Source organism: Pithys albifrons, chromosome 29, assembly GCF_047495875.1.
Source record: "Pithys albifrons albifrons isolate INPA30051 chromosome 29, PitAlb_v1, whole genome shotgun sequence".
Lineage (NCBI taxonomy): Eukaryota > Metazoa > Chordata > Aves > Passeriformes > Thamnophilidae > Pithys > Pithys albifrons.
The window spans coordinates 319,608-343,479 of record NC_092486.1 but is presented as its reverse complement, the minus strand read 5'-3'; the positions used below and the strand labels follow the sequence as shown (position 1 = coordinate 343,479).

The window sequence follows — 23,872 nt, the reverse complement described above, 5'->3', positions numbered from 1 at the left end:
ACAAAATCTCAGAATCCCGCAATGACTGAGGGTGGAAAAAAGCTCTGGGATCATCGAGTCCATCCCTGTCACCCAGCCCAGAGAACTGAGTGCCACCTCCAAGCGTTCCTTGGACACCTCCAGGGACGGGCACTCCAACCCTCCCTGGGCAGCCCCTTCCAGTGCCTGATCATCCTTTCCAGAGAGAAATTCCTCCTGCTGTCCATCCCACGCAGCCAGCTCTGTTCAGGGGAGGTTGGGACACTGGCACAGGTTGCCCAGAGGAGCTGTGGCTGTCCCATCCCTGTAAGTGGCCAAGGCCAGGCTGGAGCACCCTGAGACAGTGGATGGTGTTCCTGCCCATGGCAGGGGTGGCACTGGATGGGCTTTGAGGTCCCTTCCAACACAAACTATCCCATGATTCCCAGGCACCAGGACACAGCTCCCAGCTGACACTCAAGGGGATCATTTTGGGGAGGAAATAGCACATCCAGGACCCCCAGCAGTGACAGGGACCACAGTGACATCACACACACCCCCTCAGTGTTTATTCCAAGACACCACTTACGGCTCCAGGGAGAGGCCACGCAATTCCATCCTGATCAGGCAAAAACAAGGCAAAACACCAGAAAAACTCTTCTTCCATGCCACAACCACCCTCTGGGCGCTTGGGAAACAGTTCCCACCGCCCCTGGAGACCTAAAAGACCCCCCAACACATGTGTGTCCCCCTGGTTCAGGTCCCACCGAGAGCCCCCTGGGAATCTGTCCTGGGTGGGAATGTCCTGGAAAACAACAGGGCTGTTTGGACCCCACAGAGCCTGGCAAAGAGGAGGCTGCCATCTTCACATTCCCAGAGCTAGAGCCCCACAGATCCAGCACTTCCCTCTCCTGGGTCTCTCCGGGGACCGCTGGGTGTCCAGGGATGAGGGACCCTCTGGAGAAATCCTTGCCCAAAGCAGTCTCTGAGGTAGGAATGACCTCAACTCCCGGCAGGCAGCACGAGCTGCGGCTCAGGAATCACCTTCAGAGGCTTGAGAACAGCTCCTGGAAGGCTCCTGGATGCAGAGCCCCAGGGCCAGGACACGACATGCAGGAGGCAGCGGGAATATGGCACGAGATGTGGGGAGGGAGCTGCAGCCTCCCAGCTCATCCCACCGGGAAAACTGCTGGAGAACCAGCAGCATCTGGCTCCAAACACCAAACTCTGGCACCCAGAGGGGCATGTGGGGCACTCCAGCAAGGCAAAGCAGGCTGGTCTCCACGTGGGGAGCAGCTGGAGTGGGATGAAGAGCTTGGAAAGTGTCTCCTGGCACTGACATCACTTAGGACGAGGGGCTGTTCCAGCAGGAATCCAGTGAGGACTGAGGGTGATCCCATCGCTGCATCCCTGAGGTGGGATGTCACAGCCTCCATGCTGGGACTCCCTGAACAGCCCCCTTCCCAAGCCATTCCCAGCAAAGCCCCCTCAGGACTCGGCTGCCCCTCTATGGCACACCCGCTCCCACCGGGAGCTCTGGAGCCCACAGTGAACAGCAGCTGCTTCCGCCGGGATTTCAGGGTCCCCACCATGAGGGTCTGTCCTTCAGGCCATTCTGGGATGGGTGGGAGTCAGGATGAGGCTGGCAAAGCCCAGGAATGGGCCGTTCCGGGGGCTCCCGAGTCAGTAGAAGTGTTTTCGGCTCTGCTCCTGCCACTTATTGTAGACGATGATGCCGATGACGATGGCAAAGACGATGGCGACCAGCGAGAAGAACACGATCAGGAACAGGGCCAGGCCACTCATGGGCTCCAGAGGAGCTTCCACTGGGAGAGAGGGGAGGGAAAACCCTGTGAGGTCCTGGAGAGCCCCAAACCAGCGGGATTTCCCTTCTCCAGGGGTTTTCACCACCCAACATTCCCTTGCCGGGCCCATCCCAGTCCAGGGTTCAGCCTCTCAGAACTTTGGGTCCCAGGACATCAGGGCACACCAGGGGTTCATGGTGGGATTTCAGGATGGGACATGACCCATCTCCCTTCCAGACCCAAATTCCCACCCAGCCCAGACTGGTGGATGGATCCTTATTGGTGGGGACCCCCCACAATCCAGGCTCATTTTTCCCCTTCTGGGCGTCCCCCAGCCCCTCCCAGCCCGCCCTGCCCGGGGTGGAGCCAGAGGCTCCCACTCACTTCCCGGCAGTTTCAGGTTGTCCACGACAGGCAGGAACACCTCCCTGTCCCGCTTTTCCTCCTCAGGCGTGCGCTCCACCGTCAGCTGGTACAGCTTCAGCGAGATGATGTCATGGTTGTCTGTAAGAAGAGGGAAACTGAGGTGTCCTGAGGGGTCACCCCTTTCCAAGGCTCTGGCCAGGCATTGGAATGCCATGGGAAGCTCTGTGGGATGTTATCCTTGGAGCAAAGGTGCTGGTACCCCCTCCCCAAGAGGACCCACTGTCAGCAGGAAGCTTTAAAGAGACATAAAAACTAAAAACCATCCCAAACTGGGACTTGAAGCCACTTGGGAATCCAAAGGAATGTGTCAACATGCGGGAATGCTTCATCCCCAGGCACTGGGCAGGGATCTGGGAGGGAAAAGGAATTTTGTTGGAGCCAACAGTGGGTCCAGGAATGAGCTTTTGTAGGGGCAGAACTAAAATTAGGCTTAAAACTTCTGGAAGAGGAACAGGGGCTAGATTGGGCTCAGAGCACCCCCAAGGAGGGACTGGTGAGGAAAGAGAAAGGTTTAGTGCTCCATAAAACCATTCCCAGGTGGGTGATTACTGAGAAATCTGAACTGAAACACTGCCAGGATGAAGCCAGGGAGCAGGAGGGAGCAGGTTGTGATACTTGGGGGCAGCTCCTGCCCTCAAGATAACCCAGCACTAGGACTGGGGTTTATTCCACGCTTAGCGCTTGGCTTAGCACCAGGAGCAAGTTTTACTCCATGGTCATCCTGCTTTTACTCCTTCCAAGGTGAGCGTGGACAGGGATCCACAGGGAGCTCAAGTAAAGTGGGAAGTGCTGCCTGGACAAAACCTTGGGAACCCAGATCCAAACCAAGGGTCCCAGTCCCACCTCCAGGGTCCTCAAAGCATGGACAGGTCCTCAAATGCTTCCATAAACCCTGCAGCCACCTGGAGCTGCCACAGCTGCCTGGGACAGAGGGAGAGGACAGGCGCTGTCACTCCATGCTCATCCTGGTTTTACTCCATGCTCATCCTGGTTTTACTCCTCCCATGACCAGTGTGGCTGAGCTGGGCTGGGAATCCACAGGGATCTCATGGGAAGTGCTGCCTGGACAATGTCTGAGGTCCCTCGGGGGACCCTGCATGACCCAAGCCAAGGCTCCCAACCCTGTAAGGCCCTGCAGCCCCCAGAGCCACTGCAGCCCTTGGAGAATGCCCCGGAGCACCGGCACTACCTGAGAGGTCACCGGTGACCGAGGACGTGCCAAAGTAGTACCCACGGGGCAGGCGCACGCCCGGCACATCGATGCAGTCCCTCCACTCGTGCTTCCCGTCAATGTCGATCAACACCTGAGGGAGGAGCAGCCCCTGAGTCCTGAGGGGACCCCCAGAGCCCCATGGGGACCCCCTGAGGGGATTCCCAGAGCCTCATGGGGACCTCTGAGCCCTGAGGGGACCTCTGAGCACTGCGGGGACTGCCTCAGCCCCATGGGGACCCCCAGAGCCCTGTGGGCACCTCTGAACCCTGAGGGGACTCCTTGAGCCCTGAGGGGTCCCCCAGAGCCCGGTGGGGCCCCCCTGAGCCCTGTAGGAACCTCTGAGCCCTGTGGGATCACCCTGAGCGCCGTGGGGACCCCCAGGTGCCCCCAGGGCAGGCAGCACTCACCGTGAGCCGCCTCTTGACGTAGCGGATGACCAGGAAGGTGTCATGGGGCAGGTTGCGCACCATGGCGGTGCAGCCCCCCAGCTCCGTGGGGCGCCCGTCGCGGTCGTGGTCATACGTGAGAGAGCCGTTGTTCACCATGGCCGAGATGTAGGGGAATACCCTCTGCCAGGGGAGCACACTCAGCCAGACTCCCACAGGGACTCTGCCCTCCAGGGCCAGCGGCCACAGCAGCCCCTGGGCCTGAGCTTGGTCACCCCACGGATCTGCTCAGCAGGACACCAGGACTGCCCTGCTCTGTCCCTGACCTCAGACTCCTTCACTGCCAATAATCTGCTCAATGAGACACCAATGCAATCCCATGCCATTCCCAAGGACGCCAAACTCCTCTGCTCCCCAAGAATCTGCTCAACACAATCCTGCTCCATTCCTGACCCCAAACTCCTTCCCTTGACAATCACCACGAGCCCACCCCAACCCCAGGGACCCCAAACCCCTTCACCCCCAAGAATCTGCTGCATGAGACACCAGCACAGCCCTGCTCCATCACTCCCCAAGAATCTTCTCAAGACAATTCTACCCCATCCCCAAACTCCTTCACTCCCCGAACATCTTCTCATCATGACTCTGCTCCATCACCGTGGACCCCAAACTCCTTCACCCTCAAGAATCTGTCCAGTGAGACAGCGGCACAACCCTTCTCCATCCCTGACCCCAAATTCCTTAATTCAAAATAATTTGCTCAACAAGAGACCAACACAATCCTGCTCCATTCCCAGGGAACCCAAACTCCTTCCCCCAAAAAATTGCTTCAACAGTCACCAGTGTGATCCTCTCCATCCCTACAGACCCAGAACTCCGCCAAGAATCTGCCCAACATGACGTCGCTCCATCCCCAGAGAACCCAATCTCCTTCACCCCCAATAATCTGTCCAGTGAGACACCAACACAATCCCACTCCATTCCCAAGGACCCCAAACTCCTTCACTCCCCAACAAACTGCCCCAACAAGACACCAGCATGATCCCACTCCATCCTTGACCCCGAACATCTTCACTCCCAAAGAATCTGCTCAACATGATCCCACTCCACACCAGACCCCACCTCCTTCATCCCTCAAAATCTGTCTCAACACGACAACAGCACAGCCCTGCTCTGTCCCCACAGATCTCAAGCTCCTTCACCCCCAATGATCTGCTCAACACAACACTGGCACGACCTCACTGGATCCCAAACCCCTTTGTTCTCTCAGAATCTGCTCCACCCCCATCACCAGCGAAAATTTGCCTCAAGAATCGCCAGCCTGATCCTTTCCCCAAACTCCTTCACTCCGCAACAATCTGCCTCAACAAGACACCAGCATGACCCCACTCCACCTCCATGGTCCCTGAACTCCTTCACCCCCAAGAATCCACCTCAAGAATCACCAGCACAATTCTCTCCAACTCCATGGATCTCACACTCTTTCACTTCCCAAGAAACTGCTCAAGAATCACTGGCAGGACCCCATTCCGTCCCTGGCCCCAGACTCCTCCATCCCAAACAATCTCACCCACGCAACACCACCAGGATTCCATTCCATCCCTGCCCCCAGATTCCTCCATCCCAAATAAAGTGATCCACACAACACCATCAGGACCAGCTCCATCCCTGAGGCTCAGCCTCAGCTCCCAGGGATCCAGGTCAGAGCACACATTCCATGCAGCCCCCCCAGGCTCCCAGAGGGATTCCTGGAGCCCTTGGGAGGGAATTCCTTGCCCTGGACCGCGAGAGGTGACAGCAGGAGCCCGTACCTGGTTTCCCGGGCTGTACCTCCTCTTCTGAGCCTGCCCTCCGGAATGAGCGCAAAGCAGGAGAGAGCACAGAGCAACAGAGTCACAGGGCAGAGCCCAGCAGGGCCCTGCATCCCAGGAAAACTCCTCCTGGAGCAGCCCCAGGCCTTCTCAGGGCCGGCACAGGGCGAGGGGCAGTGCCACATCCCGAGACACCCCGCGGGGGATGGCGCCGGAGGGCGAGGCCACGGATGGAGCCACCACAGCCCCACAGGGAACCCCAGTCAAGCTTCCCTTAGGAATAAAATCCTTCTTTTTGTCCTTTCAGAGGTCGGAATGAGCAGCTGTGAACCCACAGGAACAGCTTTAACAGCTTTTCTTGGTGCTTGACACCCTCTGGCTCCTGCTTCGTGTCACCCACATTCTGCTAATTATCCCTTCTAATTAAAGATCTGTTGTGCGCCCCTTTATTCCATAAAAGCAGAGCTGCCACCCTGCAAATCCAAGGATCCATCCAACACCCTGCTAATCACAGGGCTTGGAAAGACTTTTCCCAGCACAAAGTCCATCCCTGCACCAGAGCCGAGTTTGGGGGTTGGGATAAAAGCTGAGAGTTCCTCAAGGTCCTAAAATGCAGACAGTGAGGAGAAATATCCCCTGGGATTTAGGGGAGATTGGAATCAGGAAAAGATCCAGCTTTGAGTTTGGAGGGATGGAAGTTTCCAGCAACAGGTTGCCCAGAGAGGCTGTGGACGCTCCTGGATCCCTGGGAGTGTCCAAGGCCAAGCTGGAGCAACCTGGAATAGCGGGAGGTGTCCCTGCCCATGGCAGGGGGTGGCACCGGGGGGGAGCTTCAAGGTCCCTCCCAACCATTCCAGGATTCCATGACTCTGTAACAAGGTGGGAATAGCCCAGGTTTCCCGATCTCTACACTTCCTTTTCCACAGAAATAACACCAAACCCCCAATAACCATCAGGAACACGAGGCCCTTTACAACTTCCTGGGAGACACCTGAGAGCAGGGAAAGGTTCCTCAGCCCCTGCTCCAGGTTTTCTGGGCTCCCTGCTCCAGGTTTTCTGGGCTCCCTGCTCCAGGTTTTCTGGGCTCCCTGCTCCAGGTTTTCTGGGCCCCCTGCTCCAGGTTTTCTGGGCCCCCTGCTCCAGGTTTTCTGGGCCCCCTGCTCCAGGTTTTCTGGGCCCCCTGCTCCAGGTTTTCTCAGCTCCTCTCCTTGACATTTACTCAGCCCCTGCTCCTGGTGCAGCCTCCAAGAGCAGAACCCCCAGCACAGATGTGGTTCCAACACTCGGCTGTTCCTGTCCTAAAATCCTCTTATCTGGCAAAAAGTTTCCCACAAAACCACTCCCAGCTCCTTCAACCTTCCCTTAGGAGGGCCTAAATCCAACCCTGAGGAAAAAGAGAGGGAGGAAGAGGAAGAGGAGGAGCTGGGCTGAGTTTATGCCTCCAAAGAAGAGCTGTGTCTGTAACCTTGGCATGATCCATCCCGTTCCTCCCTCCCTGCTCACCTCCTGCTGCTTCTCCTCGTTGGGATAAGTGTCCACAAACACTCCCAGGCCCAGAAAGTTATCCTTGCTCCCAAACACAGGTCCTAGGAGGAAGGAGAGACCTTGGGATAAGGCTGGGAAAGCCAGGTAGGGTTTGTTCTTCCTCCTCATGGAGCGGTTTGGCTTGGATGGGACCTTAAGGACCATCCAGTCCCATTGCTGCCACACTCAGGGACCTTTTCCATGAGCCCAGGTTGCTCCAAGGCACCCCCTGCCCCTTCCCACAGGATTTTACCTGGCTGCATCCTGTCCTTGGTGTACCAGATGGCAAAGCCATCCCCATTCAGGTTCTTCTTGCCCTGTCCGTGGATTTTGAAGTGCACCTGCATCTCCCAATCCCGCAGGTAACACGGCTGGAAAAGAGGGAAAAGGAGGGAGTTCAGGGGGTCCCTCTTGCCAGCACGAGGTGAGGGGAAAGCAGGGACTGTCCATGCCACTCCCTGCCCATCCCAACACTCCATGTGCCCTCATTCCGTTTCCCTCACCCAAATCCATCATTCCCTGTTTTTCTGACCAACATCCACCATTCCCTGTTTTGCTGACCAACATCCACCATTCCCTGTTTTGCTGACCAACATCCACCATTCCCTGTTTTGCTGACCAACATCCACCATTCCCTGTTTTGCTGACCAACATCCACCATTCCCTGTTTTGCTGACCAACATCCACCATTCCCTGTTTTGCTGACCAACATCCACCATTCCCTGTTTTGCTGACCAACATCCACCATTCCCTGTTTTGCTGACCAACATCCACCATTCCCTGTTTTGCTGACCAACATCCACCATTCCCTGTTTTGCTGACCAACATCCACCATTCCCTGTTTTGCTGACCAACATCCACCATTCCCTGTTTTGCTGACCAACATCCACCATTCCCTGTTTTGCTGACCAACATCCACCATTCCCTGTTTTGCTGACCAACAAACCCCAATGACCAGCACTTCCGATGTGACCCTGAATAATTAATCCCAAGGATGAATCCCCATCATTAATCCAAGGGAATTGGGTGCTACACAAGCATTAAACACCCTGGAAGGGATTCTGATCTTGTTCTCCTGTCAGGGGGCAGTGAATCCAACAAAATTCATACTTACACCTGGGAAAGCAGCAGGAAAACCCCAGGAGCAGATGTTAATTGCTGAGAAGCCAATTACTAAGGAGCTACCAATTCATTCCCTGTGCTAATTCCCACCCAACATGGCAAAACTGGAACACAGGATAAGGTGGGAAATCACAACAATTTGTGGGAGCTGGAATTCCAACAAAAAAACCTTTCTTCCTTCCATTATAGTAGCAAAAGCTGAACGTGAAAGATCATTTCTGGGACCCCATTTTCCAAACTAAAGTGGATTCGGAAGCACAAAAAGGTCTGGATTCCACAGAATCATGGAATGATTTGGGTTGGAAAGGCCCCTAAGAATCACCCAGTTCAGGCCTCCCAAATTCACAGGGGGGGCTCAGCCCCTGTATGTGAAACTGGGAGCTCAGGGGTCACTGGGACCATCGGCCCAAAGCCCCCAGTGGCCCCCCAATCCCACCTCAGGAATCACCCCAACCCAAATCACCAAATATTCCCAGCCCAACCTGCTCTGTGGCCTCACAACCCCCCAAATCACCCCCTCACAGAGGTGCCCCCAGCCCCCTTACTCAGGGCCTCCCAGCCCCCCTGGCCTGACCTCTAAGCTCCTTCCCTGACCCCCAGCTCCCTCATCCTCAGCCCACACCCCCAAACCCCACTCCCTCCTCCACTGCCCTGGCTCACTCTCCCCCAGCCCCCTCCTCAGTCCATACCGGTGCCCTCTGCCCCCCACCCCAACCCTCTCCCCAGCCCAGCCCAGCCCCTGCTCCCAGTTCCCTCCTGTTCCAAACCCAACCCTCTCCCCCTGTCTATCCCAGTGTCCCTCTCAGTCCCAGCACCGCCCTGTCTCGATGTCAACCTCTCCCCCCAACACTCCCTCCCCATCCCCTAACCCACCCTAAACCCCCCCCACTCCGGTATCACCCCCACGATCCCAGCCCTCCCCCCACCTCCCACCCCACCCCATCCCGGTGCTCCCCCTTGTTCCCAGTCCCCTCCTACCTGGCCCCTGGTCCCGACCCTCTCCCCCCATCCTGGTGCCCCCTGATCCCGACCCTCTCCTGCCCCACTCCCAACCCTCTGCCCCCTTCCCCCCACCCCAACCCCATGCCCCAGCCAAGCCCGACCCTCTCCCCCGCCTCCTTCCCCATCCTGTCCCGTCCCGGTGCCCACCATTCCCAATCCCTTCTGCCCCCATCTCGACCCTCTCCCCCAGGCCATCCCAAGGTCCCCCTGAGTCCCAACACTAACCTGCCTCGATCCCGACCCTCTCTCCCAGCCTCCCTGTTACCCCATCCTGGTATCCCCCCCAATCCCGACCCTCTCTCCCAGCCTCCCTGTTACCCCACCCTGGTATCCCCCCCGATCCCGACCCTCTCCCCCAGCCGCTCCCACCCCGCCCCGGTGCCCCCCGATCCTCTCCCCGCTCCCTCCCGCTCACCACGCGGTTCCACACGGCTCCCTGCTTGCTCTGCACGTCGGGGGTGAGGCGGATGAACTGGGTCATGACCATGGCGTTGCCCAGCAGGTCCCACAGCCCCGAGCTGGCCGAGCCCACACCTGCGGCCCACACGCACCGTCGGCACGGCGCACCAGGCCCCGCTCACCCCCGGCCGCGCCGCCACCCCGCCCCGCTCACCCTGGTATGGCTTGGACAGCGAGTGCTCGCGCTTGAGATGCTCCTCGGTCTGCTCGGCGCGGGCTCGGCCGAGTGCCAGTGCCAGGGCCAGCAGGGCCAGCAGGGCCGGCCCGGTGCGACCCCGGCCCGCCGCCGCCATCTTCCCCCGCCGCCCCGCCCCGCGCGCCCATTGGCCGTTCCGCTGTGCCCGCCCACGGGAAGATTTGCGCATGGTGGTTGGAGGAGAAGCTGTCCGTCAGTGGAGAGGCGGAGCCGCGCGAGGGCCGATGGGTGATGTAGTTCTGGGCGCGGGTGGAGGGGGCTAGGGTGGGAAGTGGAGCCCCGGGCCCTACTGCCCCCACCCCCCACCCCCGGGGCCCTATTGCCCCCTCCGGGCCCTACTGACCTCTCCAGCCCCTACCGAACCCCCCCGGGGTCCTACTGCCCCCCACCTCGGGCCCTACTGACCCCCCTCCGTTCCAGCTGCCCCTTCCCGGTCCCAGCGCCCCATCCTCAGTCCTACGGGCCCCCCAGGTCCCGGTGCCCCCCCTGCGAGTCCCGGTGCCCGGGGGGGCGTGGCCAAGCATGTGACAGCGACACGAGGGGCATGGTCATTGATGTGACGTCACGGGGGGAGCGGCCGCAGTTGTTGCTCCCCGCTGACGGGGCGTGTTCCTGTTCGTGACGTCACCGCTGGGGAAATCCGTAAGGGCCTCCCAAGGGGGCGTGTCCGTGTGAGTGACGTCACAAAGGGGCCCTATCCCCACCTGTTCCTCCTCGAGGGGGCGCGTCCCAGCGCGTGACGTCATCCCCGCCGGGGTGTCGCTGTTACTCCCGAGGCCCCGTTGTTACCTCCACGTGGGGGGCGTGACCCTGTCCGTGACGTCACCGCGGGAGGCGGATTCCTTAATGTGACCTCATGACTGGTGGGCGGAGCCATGCCTGTAACTCGCCGGGTGGCGTGTCTTCGTGGGTGACGTCATCTTCGGTGGCGTGTCCCTGTGGCCCCAGGGCAGTGCCGCCGCCTGCCATCGGGGCCGTATCCGTTAGTGACGTCACATTTGGGGCGTGTCTCTGCAGTTACTCCCGAAGGGGCGTGGGCAGAGCCCCACCGCGGCCGGGGGGGTCGGGGGTCGGGGGTGCGTCCTTTATATGACGTCACATGGGTGGGCGTGGCCAATTGGCTCAGCCGCCCAGCGGGGCGCGGTTACAGCGTGGGCGGGGCGTAGTCTCTGACGTCAGCGCGCCGTGCCCGTCCCGTGCGTGCGGCCGCCGCCAGTGCCCAAGATGGCGGACGGCAGCGGCCGTGGCCATGGGGTCGTCCTGTTCCGGCTCGCGGCGGGGCCCGCGGGGCTGCTCCTGCCGCCGCTCCTGCTCCTATTGGCGCTGCCCGTTCGCGCCGCGCCCGCCGCCGACACCGTGGTGCTGGGGCTGCGACTGGAGGGCAGCACGAAGCCGCGCGAGCCCGAGCAGGCGGGGGCGGCCCCGGCCGCGGGGCCCATCCGGCTCACGGAGGGCAGCGAGGCGCTGCTGCGGCTCTACGGGCTGGGGCTGGGCCCCGAGGCCGCCGAGCGCGTGGCCTTCGCCGAGCTGCGGCCGGGTCTGAACGACACATGCGGGGAGCGCTCGCAGGACCTGCTGCTGCGGCCCGGCCCGGCCGAGGCCCGCGACACTTCCGCGCTCCTGTGGCTGCGGGTGCAGCCCCTGCGCAAGCACGAGAAGGCCAAGACGTACGTGCTGTGCTCGCAGCGCCGGCCCGGGCAGCCCTGGCTGCAGCACCGCGGCCCCGACGGGCAGCTCGTGGTGCTGGAGGAGAAGAAGCCGCTGCTGCCGCTGTGGCTGCAGGTGATGCTCATCGGGGCGCTGCTCGTGCTCTCGGGCATCTTCAGCGGCCTCAACCTGGGGCTCATGGCGCTCGACCCCATGGAGCTGCGTATCGTGCAGAACTGCGGCCCCGACAGGGAGCGCCGCTTCGCCCGCAGGATCGGCCCCATCCGCAGGAAGGGCAACTACCTGCTCTGCTCGCTGCTGCTGGGCAACGTGCTGGTCAACACCACCCTCACCATCCTCCTCGACGACCTCATCGGCTCTGGCTTCGGCGCCGTGGCCGCCTCGACCATCGGCATCGTGATCCTCGGGGAGATCGTGCCCCAGGCGCTGTGCTCCCGGCACGGGCTGGCCGTGGGCGCCAAGACTATCCTGCTGACCAAGTTCTTCATGGTGCTGACTTTCCCCCTGTCCTACCCCATCGGCAAGCTCCTGGACTGCCTGCTGGGCCAGGAAATCGGCACCGTGTACAACCGGGAGAAGCTGCTGGAGATGCTGAAGGTGACGGAGCCCTACAACGACCTGGTGAAGGAGGAGCTCAACATGATCCAGGGAGCGCTGGAGCTGCGCACCAAGACCGTGGAGGACGTGATGACCCCCCTGTCCAACTGCTTTATGATCAGCAGCGATGCCATTCTGGACTTCAACACCATGTCCGAGATCATGGAGAGTGGCTACACCCGGATCCCCGTCTACGAGGGCGACCGTGCCAACATCATGGACATCCTCTACGTGCAGGACTTGGCCTTCGTGGACCCCGACGACTGCACTGCCCTCAAGACCATCACCAAGTTCTACAACCACCCCGTGCATGTCGTGTTCCATGACACCAAGCTGGATACCATGCTGGAGGAGTTCAAGCAGGGTGAGGGAGGTAGTGGGAGAATTCCAGGGATTTCTGCCCTCCTTGGGGCTGCCTGGCGTGGCTGCTCGTGGCTTTGGGTGGCTGTGATTCCAAGGGATTGAGGCACCTGAGGGTGGGCAGGACGTCACCAAGCCGGGTGTTGCCTCCAGGAACCTTTTAAGAGTGTTTTCTTGCTCCTGGTTTGGGCTTTGCTCCCTCTTCCAGGTTGTGATCCCAAGGGGATGAGGCTCCTGGGGGTCACCAAACTTCTGTGACCACCCAGCTTTTTGGGCTTTGAAGCCTCCAGGAACACTTTGGGAGAATTTCCTTGCTCCTTATTTTTAATTATCAGCCCTAGAGGCCCTTGGGTAATGGCTGGAGAATTGCTGGGCTCCCTGGTTTGGGCTTGGCTCCCTCTTCCAGGCTCCTTCTGACACTGGGAATGGTGAGGGTTGCTTGGTGCTGGCTACAGTTCCCACTCACAGCATCGGGACAATGAAAACAGGGAGCAGGAGGAGCAGTGGGATGAACCCACCAGGATGGGGAATTGCTCAGCTCCTGTTTTTAGTCTTGTTCTCTGAGCTCTTCCCTGACTCTGGGAATGGCAAGAGCTGCTCAGTGCTGGCTCCTGTCCCTGCTCTGCTTCCTGCTCACACCATCAGGGCACTGAGAAGTGGGAGTAGGGTGTGGGATTGCTGGGAGATGAGCCCACCGGGCACAGCAAAGCTCCCAGGAAGGATTTGCCCTCCTCAGAGCTTTCCAGCCTGGGCAGGGACCTCCCTCCCTGCCCAGCTCCTGTGTGGGGCTGGGATGGAGGGAAGGTCCTGGCTCTGGAGCAGCTGTACCAGGTGATCCCAGGCAATTCAAGGCCATCCATGCCTCCACACCTTGCCCAGCTCCTGTTACACTTCCCAGAGTGTCAGGAGCAGTGCGAGATCAGGAGGTTTGTGGGAGCTTCCCGAGGGATCATGCCTGGATTTGGGGCTGGAGCTGGGCTGGAGCCTGGGCGAGGCTCTGGGAGCTGCAACATCCAGGCCTGGCTCTTCAGGACTGGCCCAGCCCCAAAAACCAGGCCATGGGAGCTGGAGTTATCCTGGCTCTGGCAGCAGCTCTCCCTGCCTGGATCCTGCTTAAGGGATTTGCCCGTGTTCCTTCCGGCCCCAAAGCCGCCGTAACCCGCGGCTCATTCGCCGTGGCCGGGTCAGGAGCAGGGACTTGGTGGGGCTGCTTTGGAGCTGAGCCCACAAATTCCCTGTGGATGCAGCTCTGTGGTGAGGCTCTGCCCTCATCCCCCCCGGAGCAGGAATGGGACATGCATCCAGAGGGAGTAATTAACTGGCTGTGCTAATTGTGGGGTTGGGCTGTCAAAGCTGTCCTCGTCACAGTCACTGGCCTCAGGGTGACAGTTCCCACATCCCTGTCTGGCCTCTCCCAGACTTTCTCCTCCTGGCACGAGGCTTTGAGTGGGGAAGTTGCCTATGGAGACAGGCTGGGAGAGCTGGGAATATCCAGCCTGGAGAAGGAAGGACTCTGGGGAGACCTTGGAGCCCTTTCCAGGGCCTAAAGGGGCTCCAAGAGCTGGAGAGGGATGTGGGACAGGACAGGGGGAAATAACTTCCTACTGGAATTTAGGTGGGATATTGGGAAGGAATTCTTCCCTGGGGGGTGGGGAGGGGCTGGGATGGGATTCCCAGAGGAGCTGTGGCTGCCCCATCCCCGGGAGTCCCCAAGGAGCAACGTGCATTAGTGGGAGGGGACCCTGCCCATGGCACTGGATGGGTTTTGAGGTCCCTCCCAGCATCCCAGCATTCCACAAACGCCCTGTGGGGAGCTTCCTGTGCCCATGTGGGTCCCAAAGGGGGTCTCAGGGTCCATCACCCCCAGGGGTGACCCCATGGGTGCCCTTTGCCCATGGGTTTGGGTGCCCTGGGTTGTGTCTGCTGAGTCCTGGCCACTCCCTGTGCTGCTCATCCCACAGGGAGCAGCTCCTGACTCAGCTGGGCCAGCCCTGCTGCTGTTCCCACCGCTGTCCCCACCACTGTCCCCTGCTCCTGTCCCCACTGCTGTCCCCTGTCCCCACCACTTTCCTGTCCCCGCCGCTGTCTATTGTCCCTACTGCTGTCCCCTGTCCCCACTGTTGTCCCTGCCACTGTCCCCTGTCCCTGCCACTGTCCCCACTGCTGTCCCCTGTCCTCAGTGGCAGACAGGCCACAAAGGGCTGTAATGACCCAAAGAGCAGCTTTCAGGGCATTCTCAACCCTGCAGGCACCACCTTTTTCAAGGAGCACCCAGAGGGCCCATCCCTATAATTCCCTTTTCCCTGAGTAATGAGGGGCCTGTGGCTCTAAAATGAGTGGAGAGGGTCAGGAAGGGCAGGTTTATGATAAAGCCCGAGTGGGACACCCTGGGTAGGCCCTGAGGAGGTGAAAGTGCCTTTATTTTGGGCTGCCCTCTCCATGCCCCAGTTTCCCTGGGTTTTCCAGGTGAAAATGGAAACATCCACAAGTTTTTCTTGCTGGTTTTATGTGATTTTGGGACAAAGCAGAAGAAGTGTCATTCCATGAAGCAGCTGGGGCAGGGTGATGCAGCTTCAGTGGTTGGGATTTAGCTGGAATCCTGATGGAATGGGATGAGGGGAGTCCTGAATCCAGGGCTGGAAGATTTTCCTGCCTGGAAGGACCTTCCTGGTTGTGGCCAGGGCCCCTGGCTCTGTACCCTGGGATGTTTTGGCTCTGGGATCAGGTCAACATCAGGTGTCCAGAGCATTTCCTCTGGGACAGGATCGGCTTGGAATTGCTGCCAAGGAATCTGAGAGAGGGATTCAGTGGGAGCTTCAGTTCCTGGTGGCTGTGGTGCTGCTGGGCTCGCAGTGCCGTGGCTGCTGCGGTGCCATCCCACCCCGGGGTTGCCCTTGGCCAATCCCACATCCCAGGGCAGCTCCCAGGTGCTCCAGCCACACGGGTGCCTCTGTCCCAGCCTTAATTACTGGCCTGGCCTTAATTAGTGTCATTACCCTGGGAGCCGGGCCCAGCCCAAGGGCTCATTTGGGTTTGAACTGGTTTATTGTTGGGTTTGAACTGGTTTATGATCTGGTTTTGAAATGGTTTATTGCTCTGGAGAGGGAAGGGCCAGCCTGGTGTCATCCCATTCCAACATCCTGATGTATCTGCAGGGAAGTCCCACCTGGCCATCGTGCAGAAGGTGAACAACGAGGGGGAAGGGGATCCCTTCTACGAGGTGCTGGGGCTGGTGACCCTGGAGGATGTCATCGAGGAGATCATCAAGTCTGAGATCCTGGATGAGTCAGACACCTACAGTAGGTATTGGGGCTCCCCGTGTTCCCATGATCGTGCCCCCCTCCATGGGGAGATCCTGGCCCTCTGTGGGGAGATCATGATGCTCTCTGGGGAGATCCTGGCCCTCCCTGGGCCAGTCCTCTCCCACCCCGGGCCGATCCCGTCTCCCACTGTCCCAATCCTGTCCCTCCCCGGTCCTGTCCCGTCCCCCCAGTCTTGTCCCCGCCCCCCCGCTCCGTGCCGATCCTGTCCCACCTCTCCCCTGTGCCAATCCCGTCTCCCCAGTCCTGTCCCCCCCATGCTGATCCCGTCCCCCCTGGTCCTGCCCTCCCCACCCCGTGCCAATCCCGTCCCGCCCCCCCCTCCCTGTGCCGGGGCCCCGCCCCCCCCGTGCCATCCGGTCCCGCCGGGGTCACGCTCACCGCCCCCCCCCCGCCCCGGGGTCCCACTGCCCCAGCCCTGCTCTCCCCGCAGCCGACAACCGCAGCAGGAAGCGCGTGACCAACCATCAGAACCGCAGGGACTTCTCGGTCTTCAAGGGCCCCGTGAAGGAGCAGGTCAAGGTGTCCCCTCAGCTCCTCCTGGCCGCCCACAGGTTCCTCTCCACCGGTGAGCTCGGGAGTGCAGAGCTGCCCGTGGCTCAGGGAATCCCGGGATGGGGCAGGAGGGGCCTGCTGGAAACCTCCTGAGTGATCCTGATCCCAGTGGGGGGAACCTCTGGGATGGTCCTGTTCCCAAGGGAATGGTCTTGCTGGAGACCTCTGGGATGATGCTTTTCCCAAGACTTGGAATGCTCTTTTTGGGGACCTCCAGGATGATCTTGTTCCCAAAGGGGTGGGACTTCTGGGATGATCCTGTTCCAAAAGCTGGGGATGCCCTTGCTGGGGACCTGGAGGTGGATCCATGGGCTGTCCTCTAGGGAGCTGTTGATGGAGCGCAGCCCATCCCAGGCACCATCCCAAGGGATGAGGAGGTGGCACTTCAACCTGGAGGGACAAGAACCATGTGTGACCCCTTTTCTCTGTCCCAGAGGTGCCCCTTTTCAGCCCTCCCTTAATGTCAGAGAAGATCCTGCTGAGGCTGCTCCGATACTCCGATGTCATCCAGGAGCTGAAGTTTAACGAGGAGGATAAGAAGTCCCCCCAGCATTTCCTGTACTGCAAGAACAAGCCTGCTGACTACTTCATCCTCATCCTGCAGGTCTGGGGGGCCTGGGGGCTGCATACCCCAGGAATGCTGGAGGGAGGGGGGGGGGGGTCTCATCCCCTGGGTGTGGATTTGTGGATTATGGAATGTGTTCCCCGGCAGGGCAAGGTGGAGGTGGAGGCTGGCAGGGAGTGCATGAAGTTCGAGGCTGGACCGTTCAGCTACTACGGGGTGATGGCCGTGGCCCCTGGCCCTGGATCTGGTGAGCACCCCCATCCCTCAGGATGCTCCCAGGAAAGGGCTGCACGTGGCACTGGGAGCTGTCCCTGGGACGGGCAGCATGTCCTCTGGGACTCCGGAACTGAATCCCACTGCCTCAGCTCTGGGGTTCTGGAGCAGACACATGTGGAGCATCACGGATGGGATGGCTCCTGCAACCTCTTGGAATGTCCTGGGATGGCTGTGGGATGTCCTGGGATTGGTATCCTGGCTCCTCATGGCTGCCCCAGGGATGAGTGTGGGATGCGCCAGGGATGGGTGTGGGATGTCATGAGATGCTCTGGGGTGGGTCTGGGATGCCCCAAGGATGGGTGTGGGATGCCCTGGGGTGGTGGGTGTCCTGGCCTCTTGGGACCAGACTGAGCTCCCAGCCCCATCCCAGTTCCAGGGGCTCAGGGGTCTCATCCCCACCCTCTGCCACCCCCAGAGCTGCGCTCCCCATCCCACGGCAGCAGCCTGGCACGCTCTGCCTCCCTGGGCAACCACGAGCGCTCCGAGTCGCTCTCGTCGACCATGAGCAGCACCAACCAGGTGGGCACCAACCAGGTGGGCACCAACCAGGTGGGCAACAACAACCAGCTTGGCACCAACAACCAGCTCAGCACCGGGGCAGGTGGGCAGTACGTGGCCGACTTCACCCTCCGGGCACTCTCCGACCTCCAGTTCATCAAGGTGGGGAGCAATGGGAGTGGGGATGGGGAAGGATGGGGATGGGGGAACAGCGGGAACGGGGACAGGGAACAATGGGAATGGGGAACTGTAGCAATGGGGATGGGGAAGGATGGGGATGGGGAAACAGCAGGAATGAGGACAGGGAGCAGTGGGAGTGGGAATGGGGAGCAACAGGGTTGGGAATGGGGAAGGATGGGGATGGGGAGCAATGGGAATGGGGAGTGGGGAACAGCAGGAAAAGGAATAGGGGGACAGGAACAGCAGGAATTGGGACATGGGAACACCAGGGGACGGGCAATGGCAGGGTCAGGTGCTGGGAGGCCCCAGGGCTCCCTCCCCCATCCCAACCCATCCCATCCCAACCCATCCCTACCCATCCCTGTGCTCCCGGCGCAGATCACACGGCAGGAATACCTGAGCGGCCGAACAGCCTCACTCATGGACAGCTGCCCCCAGTCCCCAGACAGTGAGAGCCCCGTGAAGGCGGAGCCGCCCGAGCCGCCGGCGCCCACCGATGAGACCACGGGGCTGCTGAGCTCCAGGAACTGCCTGGGCCGGCGCAGCACCCACAGCACCCTCGAGAACGCCGTGTGAGCGCCACGCCCGCCACGGGGGTGGCACTGCCGTGGCCGCCTCCTGCCCCAGGAGGCACTCAGAGCCGCGGCACAGAGGGCACCGCCGGCACTACCACAGGGCTCAGGGACAGCGGGGCCCGAGCGCCGCAGGGGGACCCCTGGGAGGGGCATCCCGGGCCTCTGGGATCCTCAGGATGGGTGTCCCGGGCCTTCAACACCTTGGGATGGATGTCTCAGACCTTCAGGATCCTTGGGATGGATGTCTTTGGCCTCTAGGATGCTCGGGATGGACGTCCTGGGCTTCTGGGATCCTTGGTCCCATGCCTTCAATATCTTTGGGATGGGCGTGCTGGGCCTTCAACATCTTGGAATGGATGTCTTGGGCTTCTGGGATCCTCAGGATGGATGTTCTTGCCCTTTGAGAGCCCTGGGATGGATGCCCTGACACTTTTGGGATCCTTGAGATGGATGTCCCAGTCCATTGGGACTCCCATGATGGGCATCCTGGTCCTCAAATCCTTGGGATGGACATCCCAGCCCTTTGGGATGCCCAAGGATGAGTGTCCCAGCCCTTCAGGTCTTGTTTGCTGTGTTGGGACCCCCCAGGATGGGCTTCCCTAGCCCTTGGGGCTCCCACACCATTCTGAGCTGGGGGGGTCCCTGCCCCCTGCATGTCCAGCACCATTCTGGGATGTCCCAGAATGGGAATCTCAGCCCCTCGGGGTCCTGCAGCACTTTGGGATGTCCTGGATGAGCATCTTGGCCGTTTGGGTCCTCCAGCACCACTTTGGGCCCTCCAGGATGGGGTCCCCGCCCCTTTGGGGTGTGTTTGGTGTCAGGGACCCCCCGGGCTGTGCCGCAGCTGCTCCCCATTCCCAACCCCTGTTCCCGCTGGCCCGGGACACGGGGAAGGGCTTGGAGCCCCCGGAGCCATCCCAGGACCCCCCCAATTCCCGAGACCTCCCCTCCCCCAGGAGCAGTCCAGGGATCCCCCAGGGGGTTTCGGTGCCTTCCCCCCCTCCCCTGGGGGGGGTCTCAGGGTCTTGGGCCAGGGGGGCAGGGCAGACTCCCATTTTGGGGGGGGTTTGGGGTCTCAGCGCTAGTGACCAAAGTTGTACAGGCAGGAGGGGGTCATGTGTCCCCTCCCCCCCAGCCGGGGGACCCCCAGAGCCAACGGGACCCCCCTGGCTTCAGTTCCGGTTTGGGGGAAGGGGGACATGCCCCCCTCCCCCGCACAAAGCACAAGGCCCTGGTTTGAGCTCTGTAAGTTATTGGGAGAAGGGGAATTATTTTTGTTAATCTCGACGATCAGGTCCTGTAGGTCGTTCCGCGGGGAGATTTTTTTAGAGATAATAAATGGTAAATAATAATAATGATAATTAATAATAATAATAATAATCCAGGACAAAAAAGCCCTTTTTTTTATTAAATCTTCCTCTATGCAAACCCTTTCCCCTCCCCCAGGAATTCCTATTTATTGTTCAGGTTTGATTTGTATAGTAGGGGAGGGGGCGAGGCGGGGCCGGCTCTGCGCCTCTCCCTCGCCCCTCCCGCTTGGGAAGCCAGCGAGGGATTTTAGTTCCTGGGGTTTTTTGAGGGACTTTTTTGCCAGATGGTTAATAAAAGTCTATATCTGTTGTCCGGCTCCGCTGTGGTTCGCGGGGGGGGGGTCTCGGTGGCACCCGCGGGGGGGTCCAGGGCCGCTTTAAGGGACGCGGCGCCTTTAAATCGGCCTCACCCTCAAGGAGGGGCTGTTTACGCACGAGGCCCCGCCCCCCGGGTGGAGAGCGGACGGTGATTGGCTGCGGCGGGAGAGGAGCTGCGTGGGGCGGGCGCTGATTGGCTCTGGTGCGCGGGACGCCGGGAAAGGCGAGCGGTGATTGGCTGCTCGGGAGAGCCCCGAGTATCCCCCAGTATCCCTCAGTACCCCCAGTGTGTCCCAGTACCCCCAGTATCTGCCACTGCCCGTCTCAGTGCCCCCAGTATTTCCCAGTACCTTCCAGTACCTCTCCCACTATCCCCAGTATCTTCAAGTACCCCCGGTACCCTTCCAGTATCTCCCAGTACCCCAGTACGCCCAGTACCCCTTCCGGTACCCTCCCAGTATCTCCCACTGCCTTCCGTACCCTCCCAGTATCCCCAATACCCCTCCCAGTACCTCCCAGTACCCTCCCAGTACCTCCCAGTGCCCCCCCCGCCACTGCCGCCCTCCCGCCGTCAGGGGGCGCTGCCGCTCCCGAGCAGATCCAAGATGGCGGCGGCAGCGCGAGCGCTGAGGGTGAGGGGCGGGAATGGCCCGGGAACGGGAATGACCCGGGAATGGGAATGACTCGGGAACGGGAATGACTCGGGAACGGGAATGGCCCGGGAACGGGAATGACCCGGGAGCGGGAATGACCCGGGAGCGGGAATGACCCGGGAACGGGAATGACTCGGGAACGGGAACGAACCGGGAATGGGAATGACCCGGGAACGGGAATGACCCGGGAGCGGGAATGAACCGGGAACGGGAACGAACCGGGCATGGGAATGACCCGGGAACTGGAATGACCCGGGAACTGGAATGAACCGGGAATGGGGAACGAACCGGGAACGGGATGGACCCGGGAACGGGAATGACCCGGGAGGGAGGGGGAACCTCCGAATGGGGCAATGGGGCCATCGGTAACAGCGGGCAGGGGGGTCATGGGGGACACGGGGACGGGGAAGGCACGGGAATGGGGGGACACCGGGAATGTGGCACTGGGGCACTGGAATGGAGCACTGGGAACACTGGGTGGGGGCACTGGGAGCACTGGGGTGGGGGCACTGGGAGCACTGGGGTGGGGGCACTGGGAGGGTACTGCGGAGGGGGCACTGGGAGTACTGGGGAGGGGACTGGGAGCACTGGGGAGGGCCCTGGGAGCACTGGGGGGGGGGGGGCACTGAGGAGACTGGGAGCACTGGGGGGGCACTGAGGAGGGGGGTTGTTTAGACTGGGGTGGGTGTGGGGGGCTTTGGGGACACAGATATGGGAGACACTGGGCACAGTGAGTGGGGAGGCACTGGGGAAGGGGGCACTGAAGCAGGGGGACACTGGGAACACTGGGTATGGGGGACAGGGGTATGGGAGCACTGGATATATGGGGGGCACTGGGATTGGGGAACACTGAGAGTGGGGGACACTGGGAATGCACGTGTCACCAGTTCAGAGGACACCATGGGCGGGTCCCAGGGCCACGGGGGCTCCAGCAGCACCGCCCACACTCTGGACTGGGGGGGCTGTGGGTCTGGGGGGCTGTGGGTCCATGGAGGTCTGTGGGTCTGGAGGGCTGTGGATCTGGGGCAGGCTGTGGGTCCGGGGGTTGACTGTGGGTCTGGGGGGTCTGTGGGTCCAGAGGGACTGTGGGTCCCGGGGGCTCGGCTCTCATGGCCCCCCTGGCCCTGGCACCCCCAGGTCCTGCCCCGGGCCCTGCCCGGCCCTGCCCGGCTCCTGCACACCAGCCCCACCTGCCTCAAGGTGAGTCTGGGGACACTGCGGGGGACACGGGAGAGGGGGGGACACTGGGGAGGGGGGTCAGTGGGGAGGGGGGACAGTGAGGGGGACACTGGGGAGGGGGGACACTGAGGAGGGGGGACAGTGAGAGGGACACTGGGGAGGGGGGACACTGAGGGGGACAATGGGGAGGGGGGCAGTGGGGAGAACACTGGGGTTGGTGTGACACTGGGGTGGGATGGGGACACGGGGTGGGGGACACTGAGGGGCACAGCCTTGAGGATGGGGACACAGGGAGGGGGGCACGGGGACAGGGGACACAGAGATCGGGGACGCGGGAACGGGGATGGGGGACACGGAAAGGGGGAGACCTGAAGGGCTGTGCTGTGGGCTGTGCCCCCCTGACCCCCTGCCCCACAGACACGTGCCGCACGCGTGCGGGTGGGCAAAGGGGACAAACCGGTGACCTACGAGCAGGCACATGCCCCCCACCACATCGCCCACCGCAAGGGCTGGCTGTCCCTGCACACTGGTGGGTACAGGGGGACAGGGGACAATCGGGAGGGGCGTGGGCAGGTGGAGTTATGGGGCACTGTGGGGGCAGGGGTTGGCAATTGGGGCATGGGAGACACAGGGCACCTGTTGGGAGAGGGGTGGTGAAATGGGGACATGGGGGGCATGAGGGCACTGTGGGGACAGGGACACATGGGGCTCAAGGACACTGGGGACAAGGACATGTGGGGCACGTCGGTGTTGTTGCACAAGGGTGTCTGGGGCACATGGGCATCAAGGTGGGGCACAGGGACATTGTGGGGATGGAGCACATGAACAGGGTGGGGACAGGAGTATGTGGGGCGCAGGGCCATGGGGATGGGCACACATGGACACTGGGGACAGGGCCACAAGGGGCACAGGGGCATCGTGGGGGTGGGACACAGACATTGTGGGGCTGGGGACACAAGGGGCACATGGGCACAGTGGGGCCACAGCCATGGGGGGCACATGGAGGGGACAGGAAGGTGTGGGGCACAAGGGCATCATGGGCATGGGACACACGGGTGCTGTGGCACCAGGGTGGTGTGGGGTGGGCACAAGGGGCCAGTGATGCCAGCACATGGTGCCAGCATTGCCAGCAGTGCCAGCGCTCGGTGCCAGCAGTGCAAGCACACAGTGCTAGCAGTGCCAGCCCTTGGTGCCAGCAATGCCAGCACCGGGTTCCAGCAGTGCCAGCGCTCGGTGCCAGCAGTGCCTGTGCCCCCAGGGAACCTGTGTGGCGAGGAGGGCGCGGCCGAGCGGGCGGTGGAGGACACGTTCCTGCGGCGGTTCCTGTTCGGCACCTTCCCAGGGCTGCTGCAGGACGAGGTGGTGCTGAAGCGCCGCGGGAACCTGCTGGTGGTGTGTGCCCTGCTGAGCCGGGCACTGCCCCCACACAAGATCTACTTCCTGGTGGGCTACACAGAGACCCTCCTGAGCCACTTCTACAAGTGCCCCGTGCGGCTGGAGCTGCAGACAGTGCCCGCCCGCGTGGTCTACAAGTACCTGTAGTGCCCGGCAATAAACGCCCGGCCGCGAATGGGCAGGGCTGAGGGACCCCGGGATGCCCAGTGCCACCACTGCCACCTGCCGGGGCAGTGCCACCAGCACAGGTGGCTCCCAGTGCCAGCCAGCCTGGCCTTGGGCTGTGCCAGGGGTGAGGCAGCCACGGCTGCTCAGGGGGCTGTGCCCACCCTGGGGTGCTGGGTTTGGGGGCGCCCCGTGCTGGGAGTGCTCCCAGCCCAGCCGTGCCCCAGATGGCCCCATCCCTGTGGTATCCCACATGCCATTGCCTGTGTGCCCCATGGCACCCTGTCCATGTGACGGCCTGGTGTCCTCCATGTCCTTGTTCCCACAGTGCCCCCTGTCCTTGTTCCCACAGTGCC

The 23,872-nt window shown here is 61.4% G+C and overlaps 3 protein-coding genes across 5 annotated transcripts; 2 read left to right on the top strand and 1 right to left on the bottom strand.

Moving 5' to 3' along the window:
- Window positions 1-505: 505 nt before the first annotated feature.
- On the bottom strand, window positions 506-10,703 carry LMAN2L (lectin, mannose binding 2 like). Of its 3 annotated transcripts, XM_071579013.1 has the most exons (10): window positions 10,607-10,703; window positions 9,861-10,041; window positions 9,663-9,781; window positions 7,377-7,494; window positions 7,103-7,185; window positions 5,600-5,632; window positions 3,810-3,971; window positions 3,379-3,493; window positions 2,148-2,267; window positions 506-1,784 (listed from the first exon to the last, which is right to left on the bottom strand). In XM_071579013.1, the coding sequence occupies exons 1-10, from the start codon at window positions 10,646-10,648 to the stop codon at window positions 1,642-1,644; spliced, it is 1,116 nt and encodes a 371-aa protein (XP_071435114.1). In that variant the 5' UTR covers window positions 10,649-10,703; the 3' UTR covers window positions 506-1,641. The 3 variants fall into 3 exon arrangements, with proteins under 3 accessions (XP_071435114.1, XP_071435115.1, XP_071435117.1); XM_071579014.1 differs by lacking the exon at window positions 5,600-5,632 and having other exon boundaries at window positions 10,607-10,702; XM_071579016.1 differs by lacking the exons at window positions 9,663-9,781; window positions 10,607-10,703 and having other exon boundaries at window positions 9,861-9,939.
- Window positions 10,704-11,117: 414 nt separating this feature from the next.
- Window positions 11,118-20,115, top strand: CNNM4 (cyclin and CBS domain divalent metal cation transport mediator 4). Its single transcript, XM_071579002.1, has 7 exons — window positions 11,118-12,531; window positions 15,683-15,826; window positions 16,281-16,415; window positions 16,837-17,006; window positions 17,115-17,214; window positions 17,659-17,903; window positions 18,300-20,115. The coding sequence occupies exons 1-7, from the start codon at window positions 11,127-11,129 to the stop codon at window positions 18,495-18,497; spliced, it is 2,397 nt and encodes a 798-aa protein (XP_071435103.1). The 5' UTR covers window positions 11,118-11,126; the 3' UTR covers window positions 18,498-20,115.
- A 589-nt stretch (window positions 20,116-20,704) lies between these two features.
- Window positions 20,705-23,544, top strand: MRPS24 (mitochondrial ribosomal protein S24). The gene is made up of 4 exons (XM_071579025.1): window positions 20,705-20,756; window positions 21,915-21,977; window positions 22,374-22,485; window positions 23,215-23,544. Exons 1-4 carry the CDS (start codon window positions 20,730-20,732, stop codon window positions 23,496-23,498), a joined length of 486 nt encoding a protein of 161 aa, XP_071435126.1. The 5' UTR covers window positions 20,705-20,729; the 3' UTR covers window positions 23,499-23,544.
- The last annotated feature ends 328 nt before the right edge of the window (window positions 23,545-23,872 follow it).

What these genes read in the sequence shown, in the direction of transcription:
- LMAN2L (XM_071579013.1), bottom strand. Translation starts at nt 10,648, where the DNA reads ATGACGTCACGCGCTGGGACGCGCCCCCTCGAGGAGGAACAG. An exon ending in ACGTCAAGAGGCGGCTCACG is followed by an intron (nt 3,494 to 3,809) that starts GTGAGTGCTGCC and finishes CTCCTCCCTCAG; the next exon opens with GTGTTGATCGACATTGACGG. An exon ending in GGTCACCGGTGACCTCTCAG is followed by an intron (nt 2,268 to 3,378) that starts GTAGTGCCGGTG and finishes CTCTTCTTACAG; the next exon opens with ACAACCATGACATCATCTCG.
- CNNM4 (XM_071579002.1), top strand. Translation starts at nt 11,127, where the DNA reads ATGGCGGACGGCAGCGGCCGTGGCCATGGGGTCGTCCTGTTCCGGCTC. An exon ending in GCTGGAGGAGTTCAAGCAGG is followed by an intron (nt 12,532 to 15,682) that starts GTGAGGGAGGTA and finishes ATGTATCTGCAG; the next exon opens with GGAAGTCCCACCTGGCCATC. An exon ending in GGCCCCTGGCCCTGGATCTG is followed by an intron (nt 17,215 to 17,658) that starts GTGAGCACCCCC and finishes TGCCACCCCCAG; the next exon opens with AGCTGCGCTCCCCATCCCAC.
- MRPS24 (XM_071579025.1), top strand. Translation starts at nt 20,730, where the DNA reads ATGGCGGCGGCAGCGCGAGCGCTGAGG. An exon ending in CCAGCCCCACCTGCCTCAAG is followed by an intron (nt 21,978 to 22,373) that starts GTGAGTCTGGGG and finishes CCTGCCCCACAG; the next exon opens with ACACGTGCCGCACGCGTGCG. An exon ending in CTGGCTGTCCCTGCACACTG is followed by an intron (nt 22,486 to 23,214) that starts GTGGGTACAGGG and finishes CTGTGCCCCCAG; the next exon opens with GGAACCTGTGTGGCGAGGAG.